Below are 26,132 nucleotides of genomic sequence, written 5' to 3' on the forward strand. Positions count from 1 at the left end.
GCAGGGGCGGGTTGAGTGGGAGAGTGCAGTCCTAGGCTGGTACTATGGTGTGACCGGGCAGGGGCGGGTTGAGTGGGAGAGTGCAGTCCTAGTCTGGTAATGTGCCATGACCGGGCAGGGGCGGGTTGAATGGGAGAGAGTGCAGTCCTAGGCTGGTACTGTGCCATGACCGGGCAGGGGCGGGTTGAGTGGGAGAGTGCAGTCTTAGTCTGGTACTGTGCCATGACCGGGCAGGGGCGGGTTGAATGGGAGAAAGTGCAGTCCTAGGCTGGTACAGGGTATGACTGGGCATCGGAGGGTTGAGTGGAAGAACGTGCAGTCCTATGGTGGTAATGTGGTATGATTGGCAGGGGAGGGCTGAATGGGAGAGTGTGTAGTCCTAGGCTGGTACTATGGTGTGACCGGGCAGGGGCGGGTTGAGTGGGAGAATGCAGTCCTAGGCTGGTACAGGGTATGACCGGGCAGGGGCGGGTTGAATGGGAGAGAGTGCAGTCCTAGGCTGGTAATGTGGTATGACCGGGCAGGGGCGGGTTGAATGGGAGAGAGTGCAGTCCTAGGCTGGTACCGTGCTATGACCGGGCAGGGGCGGGTTGAGTGGGAGAGTGCAGTCCTAGGCTGGTCCTGTGGTGTGACCGGGCAGGGGCGGGTTGAGTGGGAGAAAGTGCAGTCCTAGGCTGGTACAGGGTATGACTGGGCAGCGGAGGGTTGATTAGAAGAACGTGCAGTCCTAGGCTGGTACCGTGCTATGACCGGGCAGTGGAGGGTTGAGTGGGAGAGTGCAGTCCTAGGCTGGTCCTATGGTGTGACCGGGCAGTGGAGGGTTGAGTGGGAGAGTGCAGTCCTAGGCTGGTCCATTGGTGTGACCGGGCAGGGGCGGGTTGAGGGGGACTGTGCAGTCCTAGGCTGGTACAGGGTATGACTGGGCAGCGGAGGGTTGAGTGGGAGAGAGTGCAGTCCTAGGCTGGTACTGTACTATGACTGGGCAGGGGAGGGTTGAGTGGGAGAGAGTGCAGTCCTAGGCTGGTAATGTGGTTTGACCGGGCAGGGGAGGGCTGAATGGGAGAGAGTGCAGTCCTAGGCTGGTACTGTGCCATGACCGGGCAGGGGCGGGTTGAGTGGGAGAGTGCAGTCTTAGTCTGGTACTGTGCCATGACCGGGCAGGGGCGGGTTGAATGGGAGAAAGTGCAGTCCTAGGCTGGTACAGGGTATGACTGGGCATCGGAGGGTTGAGTGGAAGAACGTGCAGTCCTATGGTGGTAATGTGGTATGATTGGCAGGGGAGGGCTGAATGGGAGAGTGTGTAGTCCTAGGCTGGTACTATGGTGTGACCGGGCAGGGGCGGGTTGAGTGGGAGAATGCAGTCCTAGGCTGGTACAGGGTATGACCGGGCAGGGGCGGGTTGAATGGGAGAGAGTGCAGTCCTAGGCTGGTAATGTGGTATGACCGGGCAGGGGCGGGTTGAATGGGAGAGAGTGCAGTCCTAGGCTGGTACCGTGCTATGACCGGGCAGGGGCGGGTTGAGTGGGAGAGTGCAGTCCTAGGCTGGTCCTGTGGTGTGACCGGGCAGGGGCGGGTTGAGTGGGAGAAAGTGCAGTCCTAGGCTGGTACAGGGTATGACTGGGCAGCGGAGGGTTGATTAGAAGAACGTGCAGTCCTAGGCTGGTACCGTGCTATGACCGGGCAGTGGAGGGTTGAGTGGGAGAGTGCAGTCCTAGGCTGGTCCTATGGTGTGACCGGGCAGTGGAGGGTTGAGTGGGAGAGTGCAGTCCTAGGCTGGTCCTATGGTGTGACCGGGCAGGGGCGGGTTGAGGGGGACTGTGCAGTCCTAGGCTGGTACAGGGTATGACTGGGCAGCGGAGGGTTGAGTGGGAGAGAGTGCAGTCCTAGGCTGGTACTGTACTATGACTGGGCAGGGGAGGGTTGAGTGGGAGAGAGTGCAGTCCTAGGCTGGTAATGTGGTTTGACCGGGCAGGGGAGGGCTGAATGGGAGAGAGTGCAGTCCTAGGCTGGTACCGTGCTATGACCGGGCAGGGGCGGGTTGAGTGGGAGAGTGTGCAGTCCTAGGCTGGTACTATGGTGTGACCGGGCAGGGGTGGGTTGAGTGGGAGAGTGCAGTCCTAGGCTGGTACCGTGCCATGACCGGGCAGGGGCGGGTTGAGTGGGAGAGTGCAGTCCTAGTCTGGTATTGTGCCATGACCGGGCAGGGGCGAGTTGAATGGGAGAGAGTGCAGTCCTAGGCTGGTACTGTGCCATGACCGGGCAGGGGTGGGTTGAGTGGGAGAAAGTGCAGTCCTAGGCTGGTACAGGGTATGACTGGGCAGCGGAGGGTTGAGTGGAAGAACGTGCAGTCCTAGGGTGGTAATGTGGTATGATTGGTAGGGGAGGGCTGAATGGGAGAGTGTGTAGTCCTAGGCTGGTACTATGGTGTGACCGGGGAGGGGCGGGTTAAGTGGGAGAAAGTGCAGTCCTAGGCTGGTACAGGGTATGACTGGGCAGCGGAGGGTTGATTAGAAGAACGTGCAGTCCTAGGCTGGTACCGTGCTATGACCGGGCAGTGGAGGGTTGAGTGGGAGAGTGCAGTCCTAGGCTGGTCCTATGGTGTGACCGGGCAGGGGCGGGTTGAGGGGGAGTGTGCAGTCCTAGGCTGGTACAGGGTATGACTGGGCAGCGGAGGGTTGAGTGGGAGAGAGTGCAGTCCTAGGCTGGTACTGTCCCATGACCGGGCAGGGGCGGGTTGAGTGGGAGAGAGTGCAGTCCTAGGCTGGTAATGTGGTTTGACCGGGCAGGGGCGGGCTGAATGGGAGAGAGTGCAGTCCTAGGCTGGTACCGTTCCATGACCGGGCAGGGGCGGGTTGAGTGGGAGAGTGCAGTCCTAGGCTGGTACTGTACTATGCCCGGGCAGTGGAGGGTTGAGTGGGAGAGTGCAGTCCTAGGCTGGTACTGTGCCATGACCGAGCAGTGGAGGGTTGAGTGGGAGAGAGTGCAGTCCTAGGCTGGTCCTATGGTGTGACCGGGCAGGGGCGGGTTGAGGGGGAGAGTGCAGTCCTAGGCTGGTTCTATGCCTTGACCGGGCAGGGGCGGGTTGATTGGGAGAGTGCAGTCCTAGGCTGGTACAGGGTATGACCGGGCAGGGGATAGCTGAGTGGGAGTGTGCAGTCCTAGGCTGGTACTATGGTGTGACCGGGCAGGGCCGGGTTGAGGGGGAGAGTGTGCAGTCCTAGGCTGGTACTGTGCCATGACCGGGCAGGGGCGGGTTGATTGGGAGAGTGCAGTCCTAGGCTGGTACTGTGGTGTGACCGAGCAGGGGCGGGTTGAGTGGGAGAGTGCAGTCCTAGGCTGGTACTATGGTGTGACCGGGCAGGGGCGGGTTGAGTGGGAGAGTGCAGTCCTAGGCTGGTTCTATGCCATGACCGGGCAGGGGCGGGTTGAGTGGGAGAGTGCAGTCCTAGGCTGGTACTATGGTATGACCGGGCAGGGGCAGGTTGAGTGGGAGAGTGCAGTCCTAGGCTGGTACTGTACTATTTCGGGGCAGTGGAGGGTTGAGTGGGAGAGTGCAGTCCTAGGCTGGTACTGTACTAGGCCCGGGCAGTGGAGGGTTGAGTGGGAGAGTGCAGTCCTAGGCTGGTACTATGGTGTGACCGGGCAGGGCCGGGTTGAGGGGGAGAGTGTGCAGTCCTAGGCTGGTACTGTGCCATGACCGGGCAGGGGCGGGTTGATTGGGAGAGTGCAGTCCTAGGCTGGTCCTGTGGTGTGACCGAGCAGGGGCGGGTTGAGTGGGAGAGTGCAGTTCTAGGCTGGTCCTATGGTGTGACCGGGCAGGGGCGGGTTGAGTGGGAGAGTGCAGTCCTAGGCTGGTACTATGGTGTGACCGGGCAGGGGCGGGTTGATTGGGAGAGTGCAGTCCTAGGCTGGTCCTGTGGTGTGACCGAGCAGGGGCGGGTTGAGTGGGAGAGTGCAGTCCTAGGCTGGTACTATGGTGTGACCGGGCAGGGGCGGGTTGAGTGGGAGAGTGCAGTCCTAGTCTGGTAATGTGCCATGACCGGGCAGGGGCGGGTTGAATGGGAGAGAGTGCAGTCCTAGGCTGGTACTGTGCCATGACCGGGCAGGGGCGGGTTGAGTGGGAGAGTGCAGTCTTAGTCTGGTACTGTGCCATGACCGGGCAGGGGCGGGTTGAATGGGAGAAAGTGCAGTCCTAGGCTGGTACAGGGTATGACTGGGCATCGGAGGGTTGAGTGGAAGAACGTGCAGTCCTATGGTGGTAATGTGGTATGATTGGCAGGGGAGGGCTGAATGGGAGAGTGTGTAGTCCTAGGCTGGTACTATGGTGTGACCGGGCAGGGGCGGGTTGAGTGGGAGAATGCATTCCTAGGCTGGTACAGGGTATGACCGGGCAGGGGCGGGTTGAATGGGAGAGAGTGCAGTCCTAGGCTGGTAATGTGGTATGACCGGGCAGGGGCGGGTTGAATGGGAGAGAGTGCAGTCCTAGGCTGGTACCGTGCTATGACCGGGCAGGGGCGGGTTGAGTTGGAGAGTGTGCAGTCCTAGGCTGGTACTATGGTGTGACCGGGCAGGGGCGGGTTAAGTGGGAGAAAGTGCAGTCCTAGGCTGGTACAGGGTATGACTGGGCAGCGGAGGGTTGATTAGAAGAACGTGCAGTCCTAGGCTGGTACCGTGCTATGACCGGGCAGTGGAGGGTTGAGTGGGAGAGTGCAGTCCTAGGCTGGTCCTATGGTGTGACCGGGCAGTGGAGGGTTGAGTGGGAGAGTGCAGTCCTAGGCTGGTCCTATGGTGTGACCGGGCAGGGGCGGGTTGAGGGGGGACTGTGCAGTCCTAGGCTGGTACAGGGTATGACTGGGCAGCGGAGGGTTGAGTGGGAGAGAGTGCAGTCCTAGGCTGGTACTGTACTATGACTGGGCAGGGGAGGGTTGAGTGGGAGAGAGTGCAGTCCTAGGCTGGTAATGTGGTTTGACCGGGCAGGGGAGGGCTGAATGGGAGAGAGTGCAGTCCTAGGCTGGTACCGTGCTATGACCGGGCAGGGGCGGGTTGAGTGGGAGAGTGTGCAGTCCTAGGCTGGTACTATGGTGTGACCGGGCAGGGGTGGGTTGAGTGGGAGAGTGCAGTCCTAGGCTGGTACCGTGCCATGACCGGGCAGGGGCGGGTTGAGTGGGAGAGTGCAGTCCTAGGCTGGTACTGTACTATGCCCGGGCAGTGGAGGGTTGAGTGGGAGAGTGCAGTCCTAGGCTGGTACTGTGCCATGACCGAGCAGTGGAGGGTTGAGTGGGAGAGAGTGCAGTCCTAGGCTGGTCCTATGGTGTGACCGGGCAGGGGCGGGTTGAGGGGGAGAGTGCAGTCCTAGGCTGGTTCTATGCCTTGACCGGGCAGGGGTGGGTTGATTGGGAGAGTGCAGTCCTAGGCTGGTACAGGGTATGACCGGGCAGGGGATGGCTGAGTGGGAGCGTGCAGTCCTAGGCTGGTACTGTGCCATGACCGGGCAGGGGCGGGTTGATTGGGAGAGTGCAGTCCTAGGCTGGTCCTGTGGTGTGACCGAGCAGGGGCGGGTTGAGTGGGAGAGAGTGCAGTCCTAGGCTGGTAATGTGGTATGACCGGGCAGGGGCGGGTTGAATGGGAGAGAGTGCAGTCCTAGGCTGGTACCGTGCTATGACCGGGCAGGGGCGGGTTGAGTTGGAGAGTGTGCAGTCCTAGGCTGGTACTATGGTTTGACCGGGCAGGGGCGGGTTAAGTGGGAGAAAGTGCAGTCCTAGGCTGGTACAGGGTATGACTGGGCAGCGGAGGGTTGATTAGAAGAACGTGCAGTCCTAGGCTGGTACCGTGCTATGACCGGGCAGTGGAGGGTTGAGTGGGAGAGTGCAGTCCTAGGCTGGTCCTATGGTGTGACCGGGCAGTGGAGGGTTGAGTGGGAGAGTGCAGTCCTAGGCTGGTCCTATGGTGTGACCGGGCAGGGGCGGGTTGAGGGGGACTGTGCAGTCCTAGGCTGGTACAGGGTATGACTGGGCAGCGGAGGGTTGAGTGGGAGAGAGTGCAGTCCTAGGCTGGTACTGTACTATGACTGGGCAGGGGAGGGTTGAGTGGGAGAGAGTGCAGTCCTAGGCTGGTAATGTGGTTTGACCGGGCAGGGGAGGGCTGAATGGGAGAGAGTGCAGTCCTAGGCTGGTACCGTGCTATGACCGGGCAGGGGCGGGTTGAGTGGGAGAGTGTGCAGTCCTAGGCTGGTACTATGGTGTGACCGGGCAGGGGTGGGTTGAGTGGGAGAGTGCAATCCTAGGCTGGTACCGTGCCATGACCGGGCAGGGGCGGGTTGAGTGGGAGAGTGCAGTCCTAGGCTGGTACTGTACTATGCCCGGGCAGTGGAGGGTTGAGTGGGAGAGTGCAGTCCTAGGCTGGTACTGTGCCATGACCGAGCAGTGGAGGGTTGAGTGGGAGAGAGTGCAGTCCTAGGCTGGTCCTATGGTGTGACCGGGCAGGGGCGGGTTGAGGGGGAGAGTGCAGTCCTAGGCTGGTTCTATGCCTTGACCGGGCAGGGGTGGGTTGATTGGGAGAGTGCAGTCCTAGGCTGGTACAGGGTATGACCGGGCAGGGGATGGCTGAGTGGGAGCGTGCAGTCCTAGGCTGGTACTGTGCCATGACCGGGCAGGGGCGGGTTGATTGGGAGAGTGCAGTCCTAGGCTGGTCCTGTGGTGTGACCGAGCAGGGGCGGGTTGAGTGGGAGAGTGCAGTCCTAGGCTGGTACTATGATGTGACCGGGCAGGGGCGGGTTGAGTGGGAGAGTGCAGTCCTAGGCTGGTTCTATGCCATGACCGGGCAGGGGCGGGTTGAGTGGGAGAGTGCAGTCCTAGGCTGGTACTATGGTATGACCGGGCAGGGGCGGGTTGAGTGGGAGAGTGCAGTCCTAGGCTGGTACTGTACTATGCCCTGGCAGTGGAGGGTTGAGTGGGAGAGTGCAGTCCTAGGCTGGTACTATGGTGTGACCGGGCAGGGCTGGGTTGAGGGGGAGAGTGTGCAGTCCTAGGCTGGTACTGTGCCATGACCGGGCAGGGGCGGGTTGATTGGGAGAGTGCAGTCCTAGGCTGGTCCTGTGGTGTGACCGAGCAGGGGCGGGTTGAGTGGGAGAGTGCAGTCCTAGGCTGGTCCTATGGTGTGACTGGGCAGGGGCGGGTTGAGTGGGAGAGTGCAGTCCTAGGCTGGTCCTATGGTGTGACCGGGCAGGGGCGGGTTGAGTGGGAGAGTGCAGTCCTAGGCTGGTACTGTACTATGCCCGGGCAGTGGAGGGTTGAGTGGGAGAGTGCAGTCCTAGGCTGGTACTATGGTGTGCAGGGGCAAGTTGAGTGGGAGAGTGCAGTCCTAGGCTGGTACTGTACTATGCCGGGGCAGTGGAGGGTGGAGTGGGAGAGTGCAGTCCTAGGCTGGTACTGTACTATGCCGGGGCAGTGGAGGGTTGAGTGGGAGAGTGCAGTCCTAGGCTGGTCCTATGGTGTGACCGAGCAGGGGCGGGTTGAGTGTGAGAGTGCAGTCCTATGCTGGTCCTATGGTGTGACCGGGCAGGGGCGGGTTGAGTGGGAGAGTGCAGTCCTAGGCTGGTACTGTACTATGCCCGGGCAGTGGAGGGTTGAGTGGGAGAGTGCAGTCCTAGGCTGGTCCTGTGGTGTGACCGGGCAGGGGCGGGTTGAGTGGGAGAAAGTGCAGTCCTAGGCTGGTACAGGGTATGACTGGGCAGCGGAGGGTTGATTAGAAGAACGTGCAGTCCTAGGCTGGTACCGTGCTATGACCGGGCAGTGGAGGGTTGAGTGGGAGAGTGCAGTCCTAGGCTGGTCCTATGGTGTGACCGGGCAGTGGAGGGTTGAGTGGGAGAGTGCAGTCCTAGGCTGGTCCTATGGTGTGACCGGGCAGGGGCGGGTTGAGGGGGACTGTGCAGTCCTAGGCTGGTACAGGGTATGACTGGGCAGCGGAGGGTTGAGTGGGAGAGAGTGCAGTCCTAGGCTGGTACTGTACTATGACTGGGCAGGGGAGGGTTGAGTGGGAGAGAGTGCAGTCCTAGGCTGGTAATGTGGTTTGACCGGGCAGGGGAGGGCTGAATGGGAGAGAGTGCAGTCCTAGGCTGGTACCGTGCTATGACGGGGCGGGTTGAGTGGGAGAGTGTGCAGTCCTAGGCTGGTACTATGGTGTGACCGGGCAGGGGTGGGTTGAGTGGGAGAGTGCAGTCCTAGGCTGGTACCGTGCCATGACCGGGCAGGGGCGGGTTGAGTGGGAGAGTGCAGTCCTAGGCTGGTACTGTACTATGCCCGGGCAGTGGAGGGTTGAGTGGGAGAGTGCAGTCCTAGGCTGGTACTGTGCCATGACCGAGCAGTGGAGGGTTGAGTGGGAGAGAGTGCAGTCCTAGGCTGGTGCTATGGTGTGACCGGGCAGGGGCGGGTTGAGGGGGAGAGTGCAGTCCTAGGCTGGTTCTATGCCTTGACCGGGCAGGGGCGGGTTGATTGGGAGAGTGCAGTCCTAGGCTGGTACAGGGTATGACCGGGCAGGGGATGGCTGAGTGGGAGCGTGCAGTCATAGGCTGGTACTGTGCCATGACCGGGCAGGGGCGGGTTGATTGGGAGAGTGCAGTCCTAGGCTGGTCCTGTGGTGTGACCGAGCAGGGGCGGGTTGAGTGGGAGAGTGCAGTCCTAGGCTGGTACTATGATGTGACCGGGCAGGGGCGGGTTGAGTGGGAGAGTGCAGTCCTAGGCTGGTTCTATGCCATGACCGGGCAGGGGCGGGTTGAGTGGGAGAGTGCAGTCCTAGGCTGGTACTATGGTATGACCGGGCAGGGGCAGGTTGAGTGGGAGAGTGCAGTCCTAGGCTGGTACTGTACTATGCCGGGGCAGTGGAGGGTTGAGTGGGAGAGTGCAGTCCTAGGCTGGTACTGTACTATGCCCGGGCAGTGGAGGGTTGAGTGGGAGAGTGCAGTCCTAGGCTGGTACTATGGTGTGACCTGGCAGGGCCGGGTTGAGGGGGAGTGTGTGCAGTCCTAGGCTGGTACTGTGCCATGACCGGGCAGGGGCGGGTTGATTGGGAGAGTGCAGTCCTAGGCTGGTCCTGTGGTGTGACCGAGCAGGGGCGGGTTGAGTGGGAGAGTGCAGTCCTAGGCTGGTCCTATGGTGTGAACGGGCAGGGGCGGGTTGAGTGGGAGAGTGCAGTCCTAGGCTGGTACTGTACTATGCCCGGGCAGTGGAGGGTTGAGTGGGAGAGTGCAGTCCTAGGCTGGTACTGTACTATGCCCGGGCAGTGGAGGGTTGAGTGGGAGAGTGCAGTCCTAGGCTGGTTCTATGCCTTGACCGAGCAGGGGTGGGTTGAGTGGGAGAGTGCAGTCCTAGCTGGTACTGTACTATGCCGGGGCAGTGGAGGGTTGAGTGGGAGAGTGCAGTCCTAGGCTGGTCCTATGGTGTGACCGGGCAGGGGCAGGTTGAGTGGGAGAGTGCAGTCCTAGCTGGTACTGTACTATGCCCGGGCAGTGGAGGGTTGAGTGGGAGAGTGCAGTCCTGTGGTGTGACCGAGCAGGGGCGGGTTGAGTGGGAGAGTGCAGTCCTAGGCTGGTTCTATGCCTTGACCGGGCAGGGGTGGGTTGAGTGGGAGAGTGCAGTCCTAGCTGGTACTGTTCTATGCCGGGGCAGTGGAGGGTTGAGTGGGAGAGTGCAGTCCTAGGCTGGTACTGTACTATGCCCTGGCAGTGGAGGGTTGAGTGGGAGAGTGCAGTCCTAGGCTGGTACTATGGTGTGACCGGGCAGGGCCGGGTTGAGGGGGAGAGTGTGCAGTCCTAGGCTGGTACTGTGCCATGACCGGGCAGGGGCGGGTTGATTGGGAGAGTGCAGTCCTAGGCTGGTCCTGTGGTGTGACCAAGCAGGGGCGGGTTGAGTGGGAGAGTGCAGTCCTAGGCTGGTCCTATGGTGTGACCGGGCAGGGGCGGGTTGAGTGGGAGAGTGCAGTCCTAGGCTGGTCCTATGGTGTGACCGGGCAGGGGCGGGTTGAGTGGGAGAGTGCAGTCCTAGGCTGGTACTGTACTATGCCCGGGCAGTGGAGGGTTGAGTGGGAGAGTGCAGTCCTAGGCTGGTACTATGGTGTGCAGGGGCAAGTTGAGTGGGAGAGTGCAGTCCTAGGCTGGTACTGTACTATGCCGGGGCAGTGGAGGGTGGAGTGGGAGAGTGCAGTCCTAGGCTGGTACTGTACTATGCCGGGGCAGTGGAGGGTTGAGTGGGAGAGTGCAGTCCTAGGCTGGTCCTATGGTGTGACCGAGCAGGGGCGGGTTGAGTGGGAGAGTGCAGTCCTAGGCTGGTCCTATGGTGTGACCGGGCAGGGGCAGGTTGAGTGGGAGAGTGCAGTCCTAGCTGGTACTGTGCTATGCCCGGGCAGTGGAGGGTTGAGTGGGAGAGTGCAGTCCTGTGGTGTGACCGAGCAGGGGCGGGTTGAGTGGGAGAGTGCAGTCCTAGGCTGGTTCTATGCCTTGACCGGGCAGGGGTGGGTTGAGTGGGAGAGTGCAGTCCTAGCTGGTACTGTACTATGCCGGGGCAGTGGAGGGTTGAGTGGGAGAGTGCAGTCCTAGGCTGGTACTGTACTATGCCGGGCAGTGGAGGGTTGAGTGGGAGAGTGCAGTCCTATGCTGGTCCTGTGGTGTGACCGAGCAGGGGCGGGTTGAGTGGGAGAGTGCAGTCCTAGGCTGGTTCTATGCCTTGACCGGGCCGGGGCGGGTTGATTGGGAGAGTGCAGTCCTAGGCTGGTACAGGGTATGACCGGGCAGGGGATGGCTGAGTGGGAGAGTGCAGTCCTATGCTGGTCCTATGGTGTGACCGGGCAGGGGCGGGTTGAGTGGGAGAGTGCAGTCCTAGGCTGGTACTGTACTATGCCCGGGCAGTGGAGGGTTGAGTGGGAGAGTGCAGTCCTAGGCTGGTCCTGTGGTGTGACCGGGCAGGGGCGGGTTGAGTGGGAGAAAGTGCAGTCCTAGGCTGGTACAGGGTATGACTGGGCAGCGGAGGGTTGATTAGAAGAACGTGCAGTCCTAGGCTGGTACCGTGCTATGACCGGGCAGTGGAGGGTTGAGTGGGAGAGTGCAGTCCTAGGCTGGTCCTATGGTGTGACCGGGCAGTGGAGGGTTGAGTGGGAGAGTGCAGTCCTAGGCTGGTCCTATGGTGTGACCGGGCAGGGGCGGGTTGAGGGGGACTGTGCAATCCTAGGCTGGTACAGGGTATGACTGGGCAGCGGAGGGTTGAGTGGGAGAGAGTGCAGTCCTAGGCTGGTACTGTACTATGACTGGGCAGGGGAGGGTTGAGTGGGAGAGAGTGCAGTCCTAGGCTGGTAATGTGGTTTGACCGGGCAGGGGAGGGCTGAATGGGAGAGAGTGCAGTCCTAGGCTGGTACCGTGCTATGACGGGGCGGGTTGAGTGGGAGAGTGTGCAGTCCTAGGCTGGTACTATGGTGTGACCGGGCAGGGGTGGGTTGAGTGGGAGAGTGCAGTCCTAGGCTGGTACCGTGCCATGACCGGGCAGGGGTGGGTTGAGTGGGAGAGTGCAGTCCTAGGCTGGTACTGTACTATGCCCGGGCAGTGGAGGGTTGAGTGGGAGAGTGCAGTCCTAGGCTGGTCCTATGGTGTGACCGGGCAGGGGCGGGTTGAGGGGGAGAGTGCAGTCCTAGGCTGGTTCTATGCCTTGACCGGGCAGGGGCGGGTTGATTGGGAGAGTGCAGTCCTAGGCTGGTACAGGGTATGACCGGGCAGGGGATGGCTGAGTGGGATCGTGCAGTCCTAGGCTGGTACTGTGCCATGACCGGGCAGGGGCGGGTTGATTGGGAGAGTGCAGTCCTAGGCTGGTCCTGTGGTGTGACCGAGCAGGGGCGGGTTGAGTGGGAGAGTGCAGTCCTAGGCTGGTACTATGATGTGACCGGGCAGGGGCGGGTTGAGTGGGAGAGTGCAGTCCTAGGCTGGTTCTATGCCATGACCGGGCAGGGGCGGGTTGAGTGGGAGAGTGCAGTCCTAGGCTGGTACTATGGTATGACCGGGCAGGGGCAGGTTGAGTGGGAGAGTGCAGTCCTAGGCTGGTACTGTACTATGCCGGGGCAGTGGAGGGTTGAGTGGGAGAGTGCAGTCCTAGGCTGGTTCTATGCCTTGACCGAGCAGGGGTGGGTTGAGTGGGAGAGTGCAGTCCTAGCTGGTACTGTACTATGCCGGGGCAGTGGAGGGTTGAGTGGGAGAGTGCAGTCCTAGGCTGGTCCTATGGTGTGACCGGGCAGGGGCAGGTTGAGTGGGAGAGTGCAGTCCTAGCTGGTACTGTACTATGCCCGGGCAGTGGAGGGTTGAGTGGGAGAGTGCAGTCCTGTGGTGTGACCGAGCAGGGGCGGGTTGAGTGGGAGAGTGCAGTCCTAGGCTGGTTCTATGCCTTGACCGGGCAGGGGTGGGTTGAGTGGGAGAGTGCAGTCCTAGCTGGTACTGTTCTATGCCGGGGCAGTGGAGGGTTGAGTGGGAGAGTGCAGTCCTAGGCTAGTACTGTACTATGCCCTGGCAGTGGAGGGTTGAGTGGGAGAGTGCAGTCCTAGGCTGGTACTATGGTGTGACCGGGCAGGGCCGGGTTGAGGGGGAGAGTGTGCAGTCCTAGGCTGGTACTGTGCCATGACCGGGCAGGGGCGGGTTGATTGGGAGAGTGCAGTCCTAGGCTGGTCCTGTGGTGTGACCAAGCAGGGGCGGGTTGAGTGGGAGAGTGCAGTCCTAGGCTGGTCCTATGGTGTGACCGGGCAGGGGCGGGTTGAGTGGGAGAGTGCAGTCCTAGGCTGGTCCTATGGTGTGACCGGGCAGGGGCGGGTTGAGTGGGAGAGTGCAGTCCTAGGCTGGTACTGTACTATGCCCGGGCAGTGGAGGGTTGAGTGGGAGAGTGCAGTCCTAGGCTGGTACTATGGTGTGCAGGGGCAAGTTGAGTGGGAGAGTGCAGTCCTAGGCTGGTACTGTACTATGCCGGGGCAGTGGAGGGTGGAGTGGGAGAGTGCAGTCCTAGGCTGGTACTGTACTATGCCGGGGCAGTGGAGGGTTGAGTGGGAGAGTGCAGTCCTAGGCTGGTCCTATGGTGTGACCGAGCAGGGGCGGGTTGAGTGGGAGAGTGCAGTCCTAGGCTGGTCCTATGGTGTGACCGGGCAGGGGCAGGTTGAGTGGGAGAGTGCAGTCCTAGCTGGTACTGTGCTATGCCCGGGCAGTGGAGGGTTGAGTGGGAGAGTGCAGTCCTGTGGTGTGACCGAGCAGGGGCGGGTTGAGTGGGAGAGTGCAGTCCTAGGCTGGTTCTATGCCTTGACCGGGCAGGGGTGGGTTGAGTGGGAGAGTGCAGTCCTAGCTGGTACTGTACTATGCCGGGGCAGTGGAGGGTTGAGTGGGAGAGTGCAGTCCTAGGCTGGTACTGTACTATGCCGGGCAGTGGAGGGTTGAGTGGGAGAGTGCAGTCCTATGCTGGTCCTGTGGTGTGACCGAGCAGGGGCGGGTTGAGTGGGAGAGTGCAGTCCTAGGCTGGTTCTATGCCTTGACCGGGCCGGGGCGGGTTGATTGGGAGAGTGCAGTCCTAGGCTGGTACAGGGTATGACCGGGCAGGGGATGGCTGAGTGGGAGAGTGCAGTCCTATGCTGGTCCTATGGTGTGACCGGGCAGGGGCGGGTTGAGTGGGAGAGTGCAGTCCTAGGCTGGTACTGTACTATGCCCGGGCAGTGGAGGGTTGAGTGGGAGAGTGCAGTCCTAGGCTGGTCCTGTGGTGTGACCGGGCAGGGGCGGGTTGAGTGGGAGAAAGTGCAGTCCTAGGCTGGTACAGGGTATGACTGGGCAGCGGAGGGTTGATTAGAAGAACGTGCAGTCCTAGGCTGGTACCGTGCTATGACCGGGCAGTGGAGGGTTGAGTGGGAGAGTGCAGTCCTAGGCTGGTCCTATGGTGTGACCGGGCAGTGGAGGGTTGAGTGGGAGAGTGCAGTCCTAGGCTGGTCCTATGGTGTGACCGGGCAGGGGCGGGTTGAGGGGGACTGTGCAATCCTAGGCTGGTACAGGGTATGACTGGGCAGCGGAGGGTTGAGTGGGAGAGAGTGCAGTCCTAGGCTGGTACTGTACTATGACTGGGCAGGGGAGGGTTGAGTGGGAGAGAGTGCAGTCCTAGGCTGGTAATGTGGTTTGACCGGGCAGGGGAGGGCTGAATGGGAGAGAGTGCAGTCCTAGGCTGGTACCGTGCTATGACGGGGCGGGTTGAGTGGGAGAGTGTGCAGTCCTAGGCTGGTACTATGGTGTGACCGGGCAGGGGTGGGTTGAGTGGGAGAGTGCAGTCCTAGGCTGGTACCGTGCCATGACCGGGCAGGGGTGGGTTGAGTGGGAGAGTGCAGTCCTAGGCTGGTACTGTACTATGCCCGGGCAGTGGAGGGTTGAGTGGGAGAGTGCAGTCCTAGGCTGGTCCTATGGTGTGACCGGGCAGGGGCGGGTTGAGGGGGAGAGTGCAGTCCTAGGCTGGTTCTATGCCTTGACCGGGCAGGGGCGGGTTGATTGGGAGAGTGCAGTCCTAGGCTGGTACAGGGTATGACCGGGCAGGGGATGGCTGAGTGGGATCGTGCAGTCCTAGGCTGGTACTGTGCCATGACCGGGCAGGGGCGGGTTGATTGGGAGAGTGCAGTCCTAGGCTGGTCCTGTGGTGTGACCGAGCAGGGGCGGGTTGAGTGGGAGAGTGCAGTCCTAGGCTGGTACTATGATGTGACCGGGCAGGGGCGGGTTGAGTGGGAGAGTGCAGTCCTAGGCTGGTTCTATGCCATGACCGGGCAGGGGCGGGTTGAGTGGGAGAGTGCAGTCCTAGGCTGGTACTATGGTATGACCGGGCAGGGGCAGGTTGAGTGGGAGAGTGCAGTCCTAGGCTGGTACTGTACTATGCCGGGGCAGTGGAGGGTTGAGTGGGAGAGTGCAGTCCTAGGCTGGTACTGTACTATGCCCGGGCAGTGGAGGGTTGAGTGGGAGAGTGCAGTCCTAGGCTGGTACTATGGTGTGACCTGGCAGGGCCGGGTTGAGGGGGAGTGTGTGCAGTCCTAGGCTGGTACTGTGCCATGACCGGGCAGGGGCGGGTTGATTGGGAGAGTGCAGTCCTAGGCTGGTCCTGTGGTGTGACCGAGCAGGGGCGGGTTGAGTGGGAGAGTGCAGTCCTAGGCTGGTCCTATGGTGTGACCGGGCAGGGGCGGGTTGAGTGGGAGAGTGCAGTCCTAGGCTGGTACTGTACTATGCCCGGGCAGTGGAGGGTTGAGTGGGAGAGTGCAGTCCTAGGCTGGTACTGTACTATGCCCGGGCAGTGGAGGGTTGAGTGGGAGAGTGCAGTCCTAGGCTGGTTCTATGCCTTGACCGGGCAGGGGTGGGTTGAGTGGGAGAGTGCAGTCCTAGCTGGTACTGTACTATGCCGGGGCAGTGGAGGGTTGAGTGGGAGAGTGCAGTCCTAGGCTGGTACTGTACTATGCCGGGGCAGTGGAGGGTTGAGTGGGAGAGTGCAGTCCTATGCTGGTCCTGTGGTGTGACCGAGCAGGGGCGGGTTGAGTGGGAGAGTGCAGTCCTAGGCTGGTTCTATGCCTTGACCGGGCAGGGGTGGGTTGATTGGGAGAGTGCAGTCCTAGGCTGGTACAGGGTATGACCGGGCAGGGGATGGCTGAGTGGGAGAGTGCAGTCCTATGCTGGTACTGTACTATGCCCGGGCAGTGGAGGGTTGATTAGAAGAACGTGCAGTCCTAGGCTGGTACCGTGCTATGACCGGGCAGTGGAGGGTTGAGTGGGAGAGTGCAGTCCTAGGCTGGTCCTGTGGTGTGACCGTGCAGGGGCGGGTTGAGTGGGAGAGTGCAGTCCTAGGCTGGTCCTATGGTGTGACCGGGCAGGGGCGGGTTGATTGGGAGAGTGCAGTCCTAGGCTGGTCCTGTGGTGTGACCGGGCAGGGGCGGGTTGAGTGGGAGAGTGCAGTCCTAGGCTGGTCCTATGGTGTGACCGGGCAGGGGCGGGTTGAGTGGGAGAGTGCAGTCCTAGGCTGGTCCTATGGTTTGACCGAGCAGGGGCGGGTTGAGTGGGAGAGTGCAGTCCTAGGCTGGTACTGTACTATGCCCGGGCAGTGGAGGGTTGAGTGGGAGAGTGCAGTCCTAGGCTGGTCCTATGGTGTGACCGGGCAGGGGCGGGTTGAGTGGGAGAGTGCAGTCCTAGGCTGGTACTGTACTATGCCCGGGCAGTGGAGGGTTGAGTGGGAGAGTGCAGTCCTAGGCTGGTCCTATGGTGTGACCGGGCAGGGGCGGGTTGCGTGGGAGAGTGCAGTCCTAGGCTGGTCCTATGGTGTGACCGGGCAGGGGCGGGTTGAGTGGGAGAGTGCAGTCCTAGGCTCGTACTGTACAATGCCCGGGCAGTGGAGGGTTGAGTGGGAGAGTGCAGTCCTAGGCTGGTCCTATGGTGTGACCGGGCAGGGGCGGGTTGAGTGGGAGAGTGCAGTCCTAGGCTGGTACTGTACTATGCCCGGGCAGTGGAGGGTTGAGTGGGAGAGTGCAGTCCTAGGCTGGTCCTTTGGTGTGACCGGGCAGGGGCGGGTTGAGTGGGAGAGTGCAGTCCTAGGCTGGTACTGTACTATGCCCGGGCAGTGGAGGGTTGAGTGGGAGAGTGCAGTCCTAGGCTGGTCCTATGGTGTGACCGGGCAGGGGCGGGTTGCGTGGGAGAGTGCAGTCCTAGGCACTGAAGCGACAGCCCGGCAGCGCCGTTCCTTGGCGGCGGGTCTGGGGCTGGAGGGAGGCCTGCCGGCTGGCTCCGAGGCGCGCCCCTTCCAGTCGGCCAGCCTCGTGTGGTGACCCAGACCCGCGCACTTCCTGCCTCGGAGCCCGGCGCGGTGATGTCAGCCCAGAAGAATGTAAACTCGGCCCCGCCAGACGGGCGAGGGCAGCCCTGGCTGCTCGGCAGTGCTGCGAGGCTCTTCCTTCCTGGCCTCGAAACACCCCCCCTTTAGAATCTTCTGCCAGAAACCCCGAATTCCTACCCCACGTATTCTTCTTCCACCCCTTCTGTGTGACAGAAAGAGCCATCGGAGCCCCGATGCGTGAGCAGCCCCCTCCATCCGTGGTACAAGACTGGACACGACGCGCCTCCCTCGCCCAACCGGCTCGGGCACCCTCCTGAGCCCATCAGCCCTGGTCTCTGGGTTATTCTGCCTCTTGATGCGTGCTTTTTACTTTCTATTCCTTTATTATTTATTTATGCATAATTTACGTAGGCGCTAGAGCGCTTTACAGCAGAAATATTGCGTTACATGGAAGTTACAGATTATTTAAGACTGACAATACAGCTGTAAGCAATTACAAAGGTTGAGACTACAAAAAGGTAGATCAGTGGTTATTAACATTTCGACTTTTGTGGACACCCACTCAATCCAGGGACCCCCACTCTATCATGATTAGAATCCCCGATGATTCATTAGTGGAAACTGGGGACCCCGCCCTAAGCAGTTTCAATGATGAACCACAAAACAGTACACACAAATACTGACACTAGCATTCTTTAAAGAAACATACAAAAGCATAAATATTTTATTTAATTAGTAAACAAATATAAAAAAAATCTTCATTTTAATGGGAATGTTGGGGCGTTTCTAAATTCAGCTGAAGCCACCAGTTATATTATATGGTGTTGGATGTACCAGTGCGGACTGCTCCCATGAGTGAATATGAGGATACCAATTTAAATGTACCCTCCAGTTTCAAATCCCTTCACATTTACAGAACATTTTAAAATGTTTATTTTTATATTTTGATTCTTTATATACTCCTAATGTGTAAATATTATTTCTCTTTCTAAGCAGTTGCAGACCCCCTAAATAGGCCTTGGGTACCCCGGGTGTCCCCGGAGGACAGGTTAAGAACCACTGAGGTGAATCGTTACATAAAACAGAACGTACAAAAGCCATAAAAAGGTTGAGGTAGTTTACAGAGTGTACATAGGTATATATGGTCATAAAAAGGTTGAGGTGGTTTACAAAGTGTACATAGGTATATATGGTCATAAAAAGGTTGAGGTGGTTTACAGAGTGTACATGGGTATATATGCTCATAAAAAGGTTGAGGTAGTTTATAGAGTGTACATGGGTATATATGGTCATAAAAAGGTTGAGGTGGTTTACAGAGTGTACATAGGTATATATGGTCATAAAAAGGTTGAGGTAGTTTACAGAGTGTACATAGGTATACAGGGAGTGCAGAATTATTAGGCAAGTTGTATTTTTGAGGATTAATTTTATTATTGAACAACAACCATGTTCTCAATGAACCCAAAAAACTCATTAATATCAAAGCTGAATATTTTTAGAAGTCGTTTTTAGTTTGTTTTTAGTTTTAGCTATGTTAGGGGGATATCTGTGTGTGCAGGTGACTATTACTGTGCATAATTATTAGGCAACTTAACAAAAAAAAATATATACCCATTTCAATTATTTATTATTACCAGTGAAACCAATATAACATCTCAACATTCACAAATATACATTTCTGACATTCAAAAACAAAACAAAAACAAATCAGTGACCAATATAGCCACCTTTCTTTGCAAGGACACTCAAAAGCCTGCCATCCATGGATTCTGTCAGTGTTTTGATCTGTTCACCATCAACATTGCGTGCAGCAGCAACCACAGCCTCCCAGACACTGTTCAGAGAGGTGTACTGTTTTCCCTCCTTGTAAATCTCACATTTGATGATGGACCACAGGTTCTCAATGGGGTTCAGATCAGGTGAACAAGGAGGCCATGTCATTAGATTTCCTTCTTTTGTACCCTTTCTTGCCAGCCACGCTGTGGAGTACTTGGACGCGTGTGATGGAGCATTGTCCTGCATGAAAACCATGTTTTTCTTGAAGGATGCAGACTTCTTCCTGTACCACTGCTTGAAGAAGGTGTCTTCCAGGAACTGGCAGTAGGACTGGGAGTTGAGCTTGACTCCATCCTCAACCCGAAAAGGCCCCACAAGCTCATCTTTGATGATACCAGCCCAAACCAGTACTCCACCTCCACCTTGCTGGCGTCTGAGTCGGACTGGAGCTCTCTGCCCTTTACCAATCCAGCCACGGGCCCATCCATCTGGCCCATCAAGACTCACTCTCATTTCATCAGTCCATAAAACCTTAGAAAAATCAGTCTTGAGATATTTCTTGGCCCAGTCTTGACGTTTCAGCTTGTGTGTCTTGTTCAGTGGTGGTCGTCTTTCAGCCTTTCTTACCTTGGCCATGTCTCTGAGTATTGCACACCTTGTGCTTTTGGGCACTCCAGTGATGTTGCAGCTCTGAAATATGGCCAAACTGGTGGCAAGTGGCATCGTGGCAGCTGCACGCTTGACTTTTCTCAGTTCATGGGCAGTTATTTTGCGCCTTGGTTTTTCCACACGCTTCTTGCGACCCTGTTGACTATTTTGAATGAAACGCTTGATTGTTCGATGATCACGCTTCAGAAGCTTTGCAATTTTAAGAGTGCTGCATCCCTCTGCAAGATATCTCACTATTTTTGACTTTTCTGAGCCTGTCAAGTCCTTCTTTTGACCCATTTTGCCAAAGGAAAGGAAGTTGCCTAATAATTATGCACACCTGATATAGGGTGTTGAAGTCATTAGACCACACCCCTTCTCATTACAGAGATGCACATCACCTAATATGCTTAATTGGTAGTAGGCTTTCGAGCCTATACAGCTTGGAGTAAGACAACATGCATAAAGAGGATGATGTGGTCAAAATACTCATTTGCCTAATAATTCTGCACTCCCTGTATATGGTCGTAAAAAGGTTGAGGTATGCAACAGAGTGTATATAGGTATAAAAGGCCATACAAAGTCGAGGCACTCTACAGAGTGTACATGGGACTATAGGGTCGTAAAAAGGTTGAGGTAGTATACAGCCGTAATAAGGTTGAGGTAGTATTGAGATCTGTGCCAAGAGTTGGGTGTTTTAGCTAAAATACCATTGGAAGAGAAGGGCTTTCAGGTCCATTTTGAAAGTTGTCGGCGAGGTACCTGCGCACGGATTAGGAATTAGTGAATTCCAGATTCTGGTTGCGCTTCCCAAGAAGGATTGTGCCATCGGTCGTTTCCTTTTAATGGACAAGGGTTCAAGGAGCATTGCTTTGGCATTTTGAGCTGCCTGATCGCTTGAGTTTGTCTGCCGGGGAGCGGATGATGATGCAGGCGGTAGCCGACGTAACGGCTACCCTCGCTTGCCCTCACATCTTCCCAATAGCTGCCTCTGAGCTCCCGGGTCTTGAGGCGGGAGCAGCGCAGTGCAAGGGGGTCAGCCCCGTGATGTCATCAAGGGTTAGCGGGCATGTATGTTTACTTCTGCTACTGTCGGCGTCCACGGGGGAGCAGGACATGCAGGGAGGGGTGAGCAAGAGAAGGCAGCGGAACAAAGATGGAAAGAGGTAGTCATTCGTAGGTGACCGTGAGTTGAGTGTACGCAGTGGCATAGCAGGGGTGTCATAGGCCCTGGTGCAAGGAAGGAAGTGGGCCCCTGGCTGCCGTTTGAATTATAAAATGCAGCATTAATCAGGGTTCAGTGTGCCTCAGTGCCACTGCACCTGCTGCACCAACGGAGGCTACGTCCTGGAACGTAAGCATGGCGAGGAGTAAGTAAACCATGGTACGCTGGGTAATACAGTGCAAAGAGGAGGATGTTCCTATTAGACGATATTACTAAAGGATTCCCTGTATTACCTCCTCAGAAGCCGCCCCCCGGTGCAGCCTGGGTCTCAAGCTCTTTTTGTGGTTTTAAAGGAGCAGTCCAAGCTTTTTATTCAGAAGTGTTCTCCCCAACCCTGCTCCCACTCTCCTGGCACTTTGTGGGGTGGTGGTATTGGCCTCATATAAGAAGCTACTGTTTCATTAGATGTTGTCAATGTAATTTCCAAAAGGATTGTTGTCCTGGTAGTTAACTTTAGCTACTTTTAACTTTTAAGCCAACAGTGCTTTGTCTGCCTACCACTGTATGGCAATATCTATAAAATAAAAAAAGGAAAAATATAAGTTCCACAATCCAAAGTGTTGTAGCCCAGTGCTGCTTAAGGTAGGTCATGCTGATGATGCGGTGTGTAGGCATCTGTGGGTACAGCTTTAAAGTGAAATGAACGTGTGTTCTTTAGTTGAGAGACATTGTGTAGGGCTGTGGAATTGTTTAAAAAAAAAAAATGCAAGATTTTCTTTTTGTTGTTGTTGTTTTTTTTTCGTGCCAAATTATGGTATTATGCTTACTTGCTTAGAATGACAAGTTTTGCATTTGTGCTGTTACATTTTTCCAATAGCGGCCAATTTGCCATTGTGCGGAAATGCTACGAGAAAAGGACCAAACGCGAGTTTGCAGCCAAGTTCATAAAGAAACGCCGCCTGTCTTCCAGCCGGCGCGGTGTGAGTCGCGAGGAGATTGAGCGTGAAGTGAGCATCCTAAAGGAGATCCAGCATCCAAACATCATCACCCTCCATGACATCTTTGAGAACAAGACCGACGTGATCCTCATCCTGGAGCTGGTGTCTGGTGGGGAGCTCTTTGACTTCCTGGCAGAGAAGGAGTCGCTGACGGAGGAGGAGGCAACACAGTTTCTGAAACAGATCTTGGATGGTGTTCAGTATCTGCACTCGAAGCGTATCGCCCACTTTGACCTGAAGGTGATCTAGTGTGTTTCAGGAAGTCATGATAAAAATATGAAACTATCTTCTCTGAAGCTTTGAGCTTTTAGGCTTGAATATATCCAAGTATTTCTGACAGAAAGAATATACTCACTCATCTAATCACACCATTCCAAAATGTCTGTGATATCCTTTACGAAGGTGTTCTGACCGTACCATGGATACCGAAAACATCTTTTCAATCTATGCTTAGCAACCCTGTGTCCCAGTTCCAGATGTATCCACCTTGCTATGCACACCACATCCCTGTCAGATAAAATATAAAGTATTTGTTCCTACATACTACCCCCCCCCCCCCCCACCCCAACTTCCACCACCGCCTTGATGGGTGGGATGCAGGTTCAAGCATATCATTGAATGCTACAGTGCCCGTTTCCGTTACCTAGCAACACATATCTCATGGTGGACATTTGATACCTGTAAACAGGTCCTTTACATTTTCCCAATATCCACCATTGGCCTTTCCTCCTGCACTGGTTATGGACATTTTCCATTGTAAACATTTCGCCCTCATCACAGATGGGAGAAATGGAGTAAAATTCGTTTTTGTGTACCTTTATTTTCCAAGCTCTTAATAGTAGAAATTAGGAGCACCATAACCAACTCCAGGACATCCCTGGCTCCTGGACTCCCTGATGGTGGTTGACTGAAGCATGCATTATAGCCCCAGAATCGCATATAAAATGCCTCTATACTATGCTTCATTGTTATTTTATGCTTTGTTTTTGGGGAATAATGACATGCTTTTTAATCAGGTGTTCCATGTGTAGATAGCATAAATCTTTAACATCAAGAGGCGCAGGATTTTATTAAAATAATCACAGTATTTCGCTCAATTATCCATTCAACCAAGCCATTTTATTGAATTAATCAACAAATGACATAAATACTATTTCGTTTTGATGATCACCTACGGACAAACCAACCCAATGGTCAAATCATCAACTTTGCCAAACCAAGTAGACTAAAGATCTTTTGACCAATGAATAATCACAGCGTAAGAAATAACCAAAAGGCTGATTTCTCTTTTGTTAAAAAAAAAAAATACACCTCCTCACTTGTCTGTCTCAATTGCTATGTGTGCTCATACACTATACACTTCACAGCATAGCAATCCAAAGCACTGTTTATATTCTCTGATTGTAGAATACAAAAAAATAAAAGGGCACTATTTTGAATATCTGTATTTTGTTGATTGTGGGTAATACAAATACTGTGATTGTTTCAATACAAACAAACCTTTCTGGATACTAAGGAATAAGACCATTCCAGACGAGCCATTGTTTTGTTAATATGTACATACCTGGATTCACCTCTTACAAACTTTGGAGGCCCCTTTTTCTTGCATTGTAATAAAAAAAAGGTTGAATTTCATTTTTTTTATTTTTATATATATATACCATCCTGCATAGCAAGTCTAGGTGTAAATGACACTGTTTCCCAATTTGCTGATCATGTAAGAATATTCAGCTGTGCACTCCTTGGAAAATTTAAAGTGTAAAATTTTAAGGTTTGATAAGATGTGACGAGAGGAACGCGGACTTGTTTTTTTTCTCAATTAGTCATAATAGTGGAGGCTAAGACATTATGTACATGCTTCCAAACATGATTCCACCTTAATTTTCAAAAGGCGTTTTTGCATGGAGTATAGAGGAGAAGAATTGTCTATGATGAACTGAAGTATATTGACTAACGAGAATAACTTTCATACTAATTTCTGTCACCCAAAGCCCGAGAACATCATGCTTCTGGATAAGAACGTGCCCAGCCCGCGTATTAAACTCATAGATTTTGGCATCGCCCACAGGATAGAAGCAGGCAACGAGTTCAAAAATATCTTTGGGACCCCGGAGTTTGTGGGTGAGCAGTTTTATTGACTAGAGTTTCTTAATATTGGGAAGCAGGTTTTGAAATGTGTCTGTCCGAAACTGACTCATTGTTCTTTTCTTTTTGTCTCAAAGCTCCTGAAATTGTGAACTATGAGCCACTTGGGCTAGAGGCAGACATGTGGTGAGTTCAAAATTGGCACCAAACACTTTGGGACATTACTACAGGGTCTAGGAGCTGATTTCATATTAGAATAGCACTCGGTTGAACCAGTGACACTCATTGAGTATGTCCCTATGAGGTGTCTCTGGTTGGCAGGGCCTGGTGAGGGCTGAAGAAGTAGTAGGGGAGCGTGGACAACCTGTGTCAGATGCTTTGTTTCATGACCTGCCAATGTATTATACACTAGTTATTTCTGTGTGCTGATATTGCTCTGTGAGCAGCAAATTGTAGTTCAAGGACTGTACCAATAATTGTAATCAAAGAACTCAGATTATGTGGCATGTTTGGGTTTTCTTGGTAAGAGATGAACTCGAGAGGGAAAGACCATGTTCACAGCTGCTCCATCCGTCTTGCCCTGTTTCTACAAGGGTCCACTCCACAGACCTAGCAAGTCAGTCCTTACTTCTTCTGATGTTCCACTTTGTGCCCTCTCTTCACAGCATTCCATTTCTCATTGTCTTGTCTTTGTTGAAACTGCTCCACCCTCTAGGGACCAGATTTCTGGAGTTCTTATCTCCCTTGGATATTCCCTCTTGTCCTCCCTGCTACTCTGTGCTCAACACCAGCCATCTTTATGGTCAAGGCTTTTAGTCCTTGTACCTCACTACTCAGAACCCTGACTCCCCTCTTGTGCCCACCCCTCTATAGCTCCTACATTTCTGCTTTCTCTGTTGGGACGCATAGTCCTGGTGTGCCCTCTTAGAGTCTGTTACTGTGCCATAATAAAGAGTCTTGTTTATGGCGTTCTGTACACATAGAGCCATATCTTAGAGTTTATATGATCTCGGCTACAATGATAATGTGTGGAGTCTATAGAAATGACTAACACACCCTTTCTTTCCTTATAGGAGCATTGGTGTTATCACATACATTCTGTAAGTATCCTTTATTTATTCGTGTGTGTTTTTGGGATGTGACCTTCAATATACGACCCGCTTATTTCCACGTGTGCACCTTTCTGTGTTGCATAGATAGCGGGTATGTGTTCTGCGGAGAGGCCGACTCTTTGAATCCCCTCGCGGCTGGTACATCAGGCAGAGGTTGACATGCAATTTCTTGAAGTGATCACAGTCAACCAGCACAGCAAGAAAGTGATTGTTTGAAACTCTTGCCCCAAGCCTCCTTTAAGTGGGAAGTTAGCTGGATAGCATTCCATGTAATCATTGTATCCGATCGGTATCATTATCGAAGTTGACCAGTCCTATGCTAATCCTATTGACCCCCACTGTAAAGGAGCAGTGCATCAGAATTGTTAATCCGCGTGCCCTCTGCTGTGGAACATAGGCAACGCCTGGAGTTGATTCGTGCCACGTCTAGGTCTAGTTGATTCCCCTTGTTTGAACTTTTATCGTCTGAGGTGAGGTGAAATAAATTGGTTTTTTTCTTAAATCTTGTCCAGGTGGCGAGTGTTGCCACCGTCCAAATCCCCATCCAGCAGAAACACAGTGTAATGGCAATCTAGGCTGGATACCATCATCACACTGAAAAGGTATTCCCAGAGAGGTCCAAGCCTGGCAGTGCATGACTCTGATGTTTCATCTAACCTGAGTTTGGATCACTTCTAAGAAAGTTTGCTGATGCAGTGGATAGAAACTAAACATTTTGCACCGACAGATGCTACTGTATTGGCATGAGAGGAACCAGTAGAAGCATGCAAGAGAGGTGTTTTAGTAAAGGTCAAAAAGTGTAAAAACTGGGTGGCAAATGCATGTTTGTGGCTTAAAAGTTGCAGAACTGTGGAACATTACAGAAAACTTTAACAATGTGACGTGCACATTTAATAAGAATGTATGAAGATGAAAAGATGTAAAAAGCAAGTGATGGAAGGAAGACCATGGCAAAAGAATTGTTTCCATTTAGAGACTCGTCTTGCTCTTTCCTTGGATCCTTTCCTTTTTCTCTGATTATCTTCAACTCTATTCCTCTACCCCAGACACACAAGCTTCTCTCTTGCTTTTTTGTTTTTTGTCTCTCCATCCTTCTTATTTGTGACGTGCTTTATTTTAGCTTTTCAGTCTTTCAGATTGTTTTTCTTCCACTCCCCCATCCCCCCAATGTTTGTCAGTGACCCCCATGTGCTGTTCTAGCCGGGGCTGCACATAGTCTCAGCCTGTATGCACAGGAGCATCTCTATCTGGAGTGACTAAGCAGTGTCCTGTCCTGTTCTGTTCCACAGATTGAGTGGCGCTTCTCCGTTTCTGGGTGAAACAAAGCAGGAAACTCTGACCAACATCTCAGGAGTTAATTATGACTTTGACGAGGAGTATTTCAGCAACACGAGTGAGCTTGCCAAAGACTTCATCCGTCGGCTGCTGGTGAAAGACCCCAAGTGTGTATTATATTGTAGTTAAATGGGGTGTGTGTGACTGACCAATTGCCTCTGGCATCAGTTCA

General features: G+C 55.0%; 1 protein-coding gene across 1 annotated transcript in view; it reads left to right on the plus strand.

Moving 5' to 3' along the window:
* DAPK3 (death associated protein kinase 3) overlaps positions 1 to 26,132 on the plus strand; it is an 80,541-nt gene that overhangs the window by 47,284 nt on the left and 7,125 nt on the right. Inside the window, exons 3-7 of the mRNA XM_069217931.1 lie at positions 21,308 to 21,668; positions 23,420 to 23,549; positions 23,651 to 23,699; positions 24,587 to 24,613; positions 25,915 to 26,067. Coding sequence (XP_069074032.1) covers positions 21,308 to 21,668; positions 23,420 to 23,549; positions 23,651 to 23,699; positions 24,587 to 24,613; positions 25,915 to 26,067 — 720 coding nt within the window. The remainder of the gene's footprint in view (positions 1 to 21,307; positions 21,669 to 23,419; positions 23,550 to 23,650; positions 23,700 to 24,586; positions 24,614 to 25,914; positions 26,068 to 26,132) is intronic.

This window comes from Pleurodeles waltl, chromosome 12 (assembly GCF_031143425.1).
Source record: "Pleurodeles waltl isolate 20211129_DDA chromosome 12, aPleWal1.hap1.20221129, whole genome shotgun sequence".
Lineage (NCBI taxonomy): Eukaryota > Metazoa > Chordata > Amphibia > Caudata > Salamandridae > Pleurodeles > Pleurodeles waltl.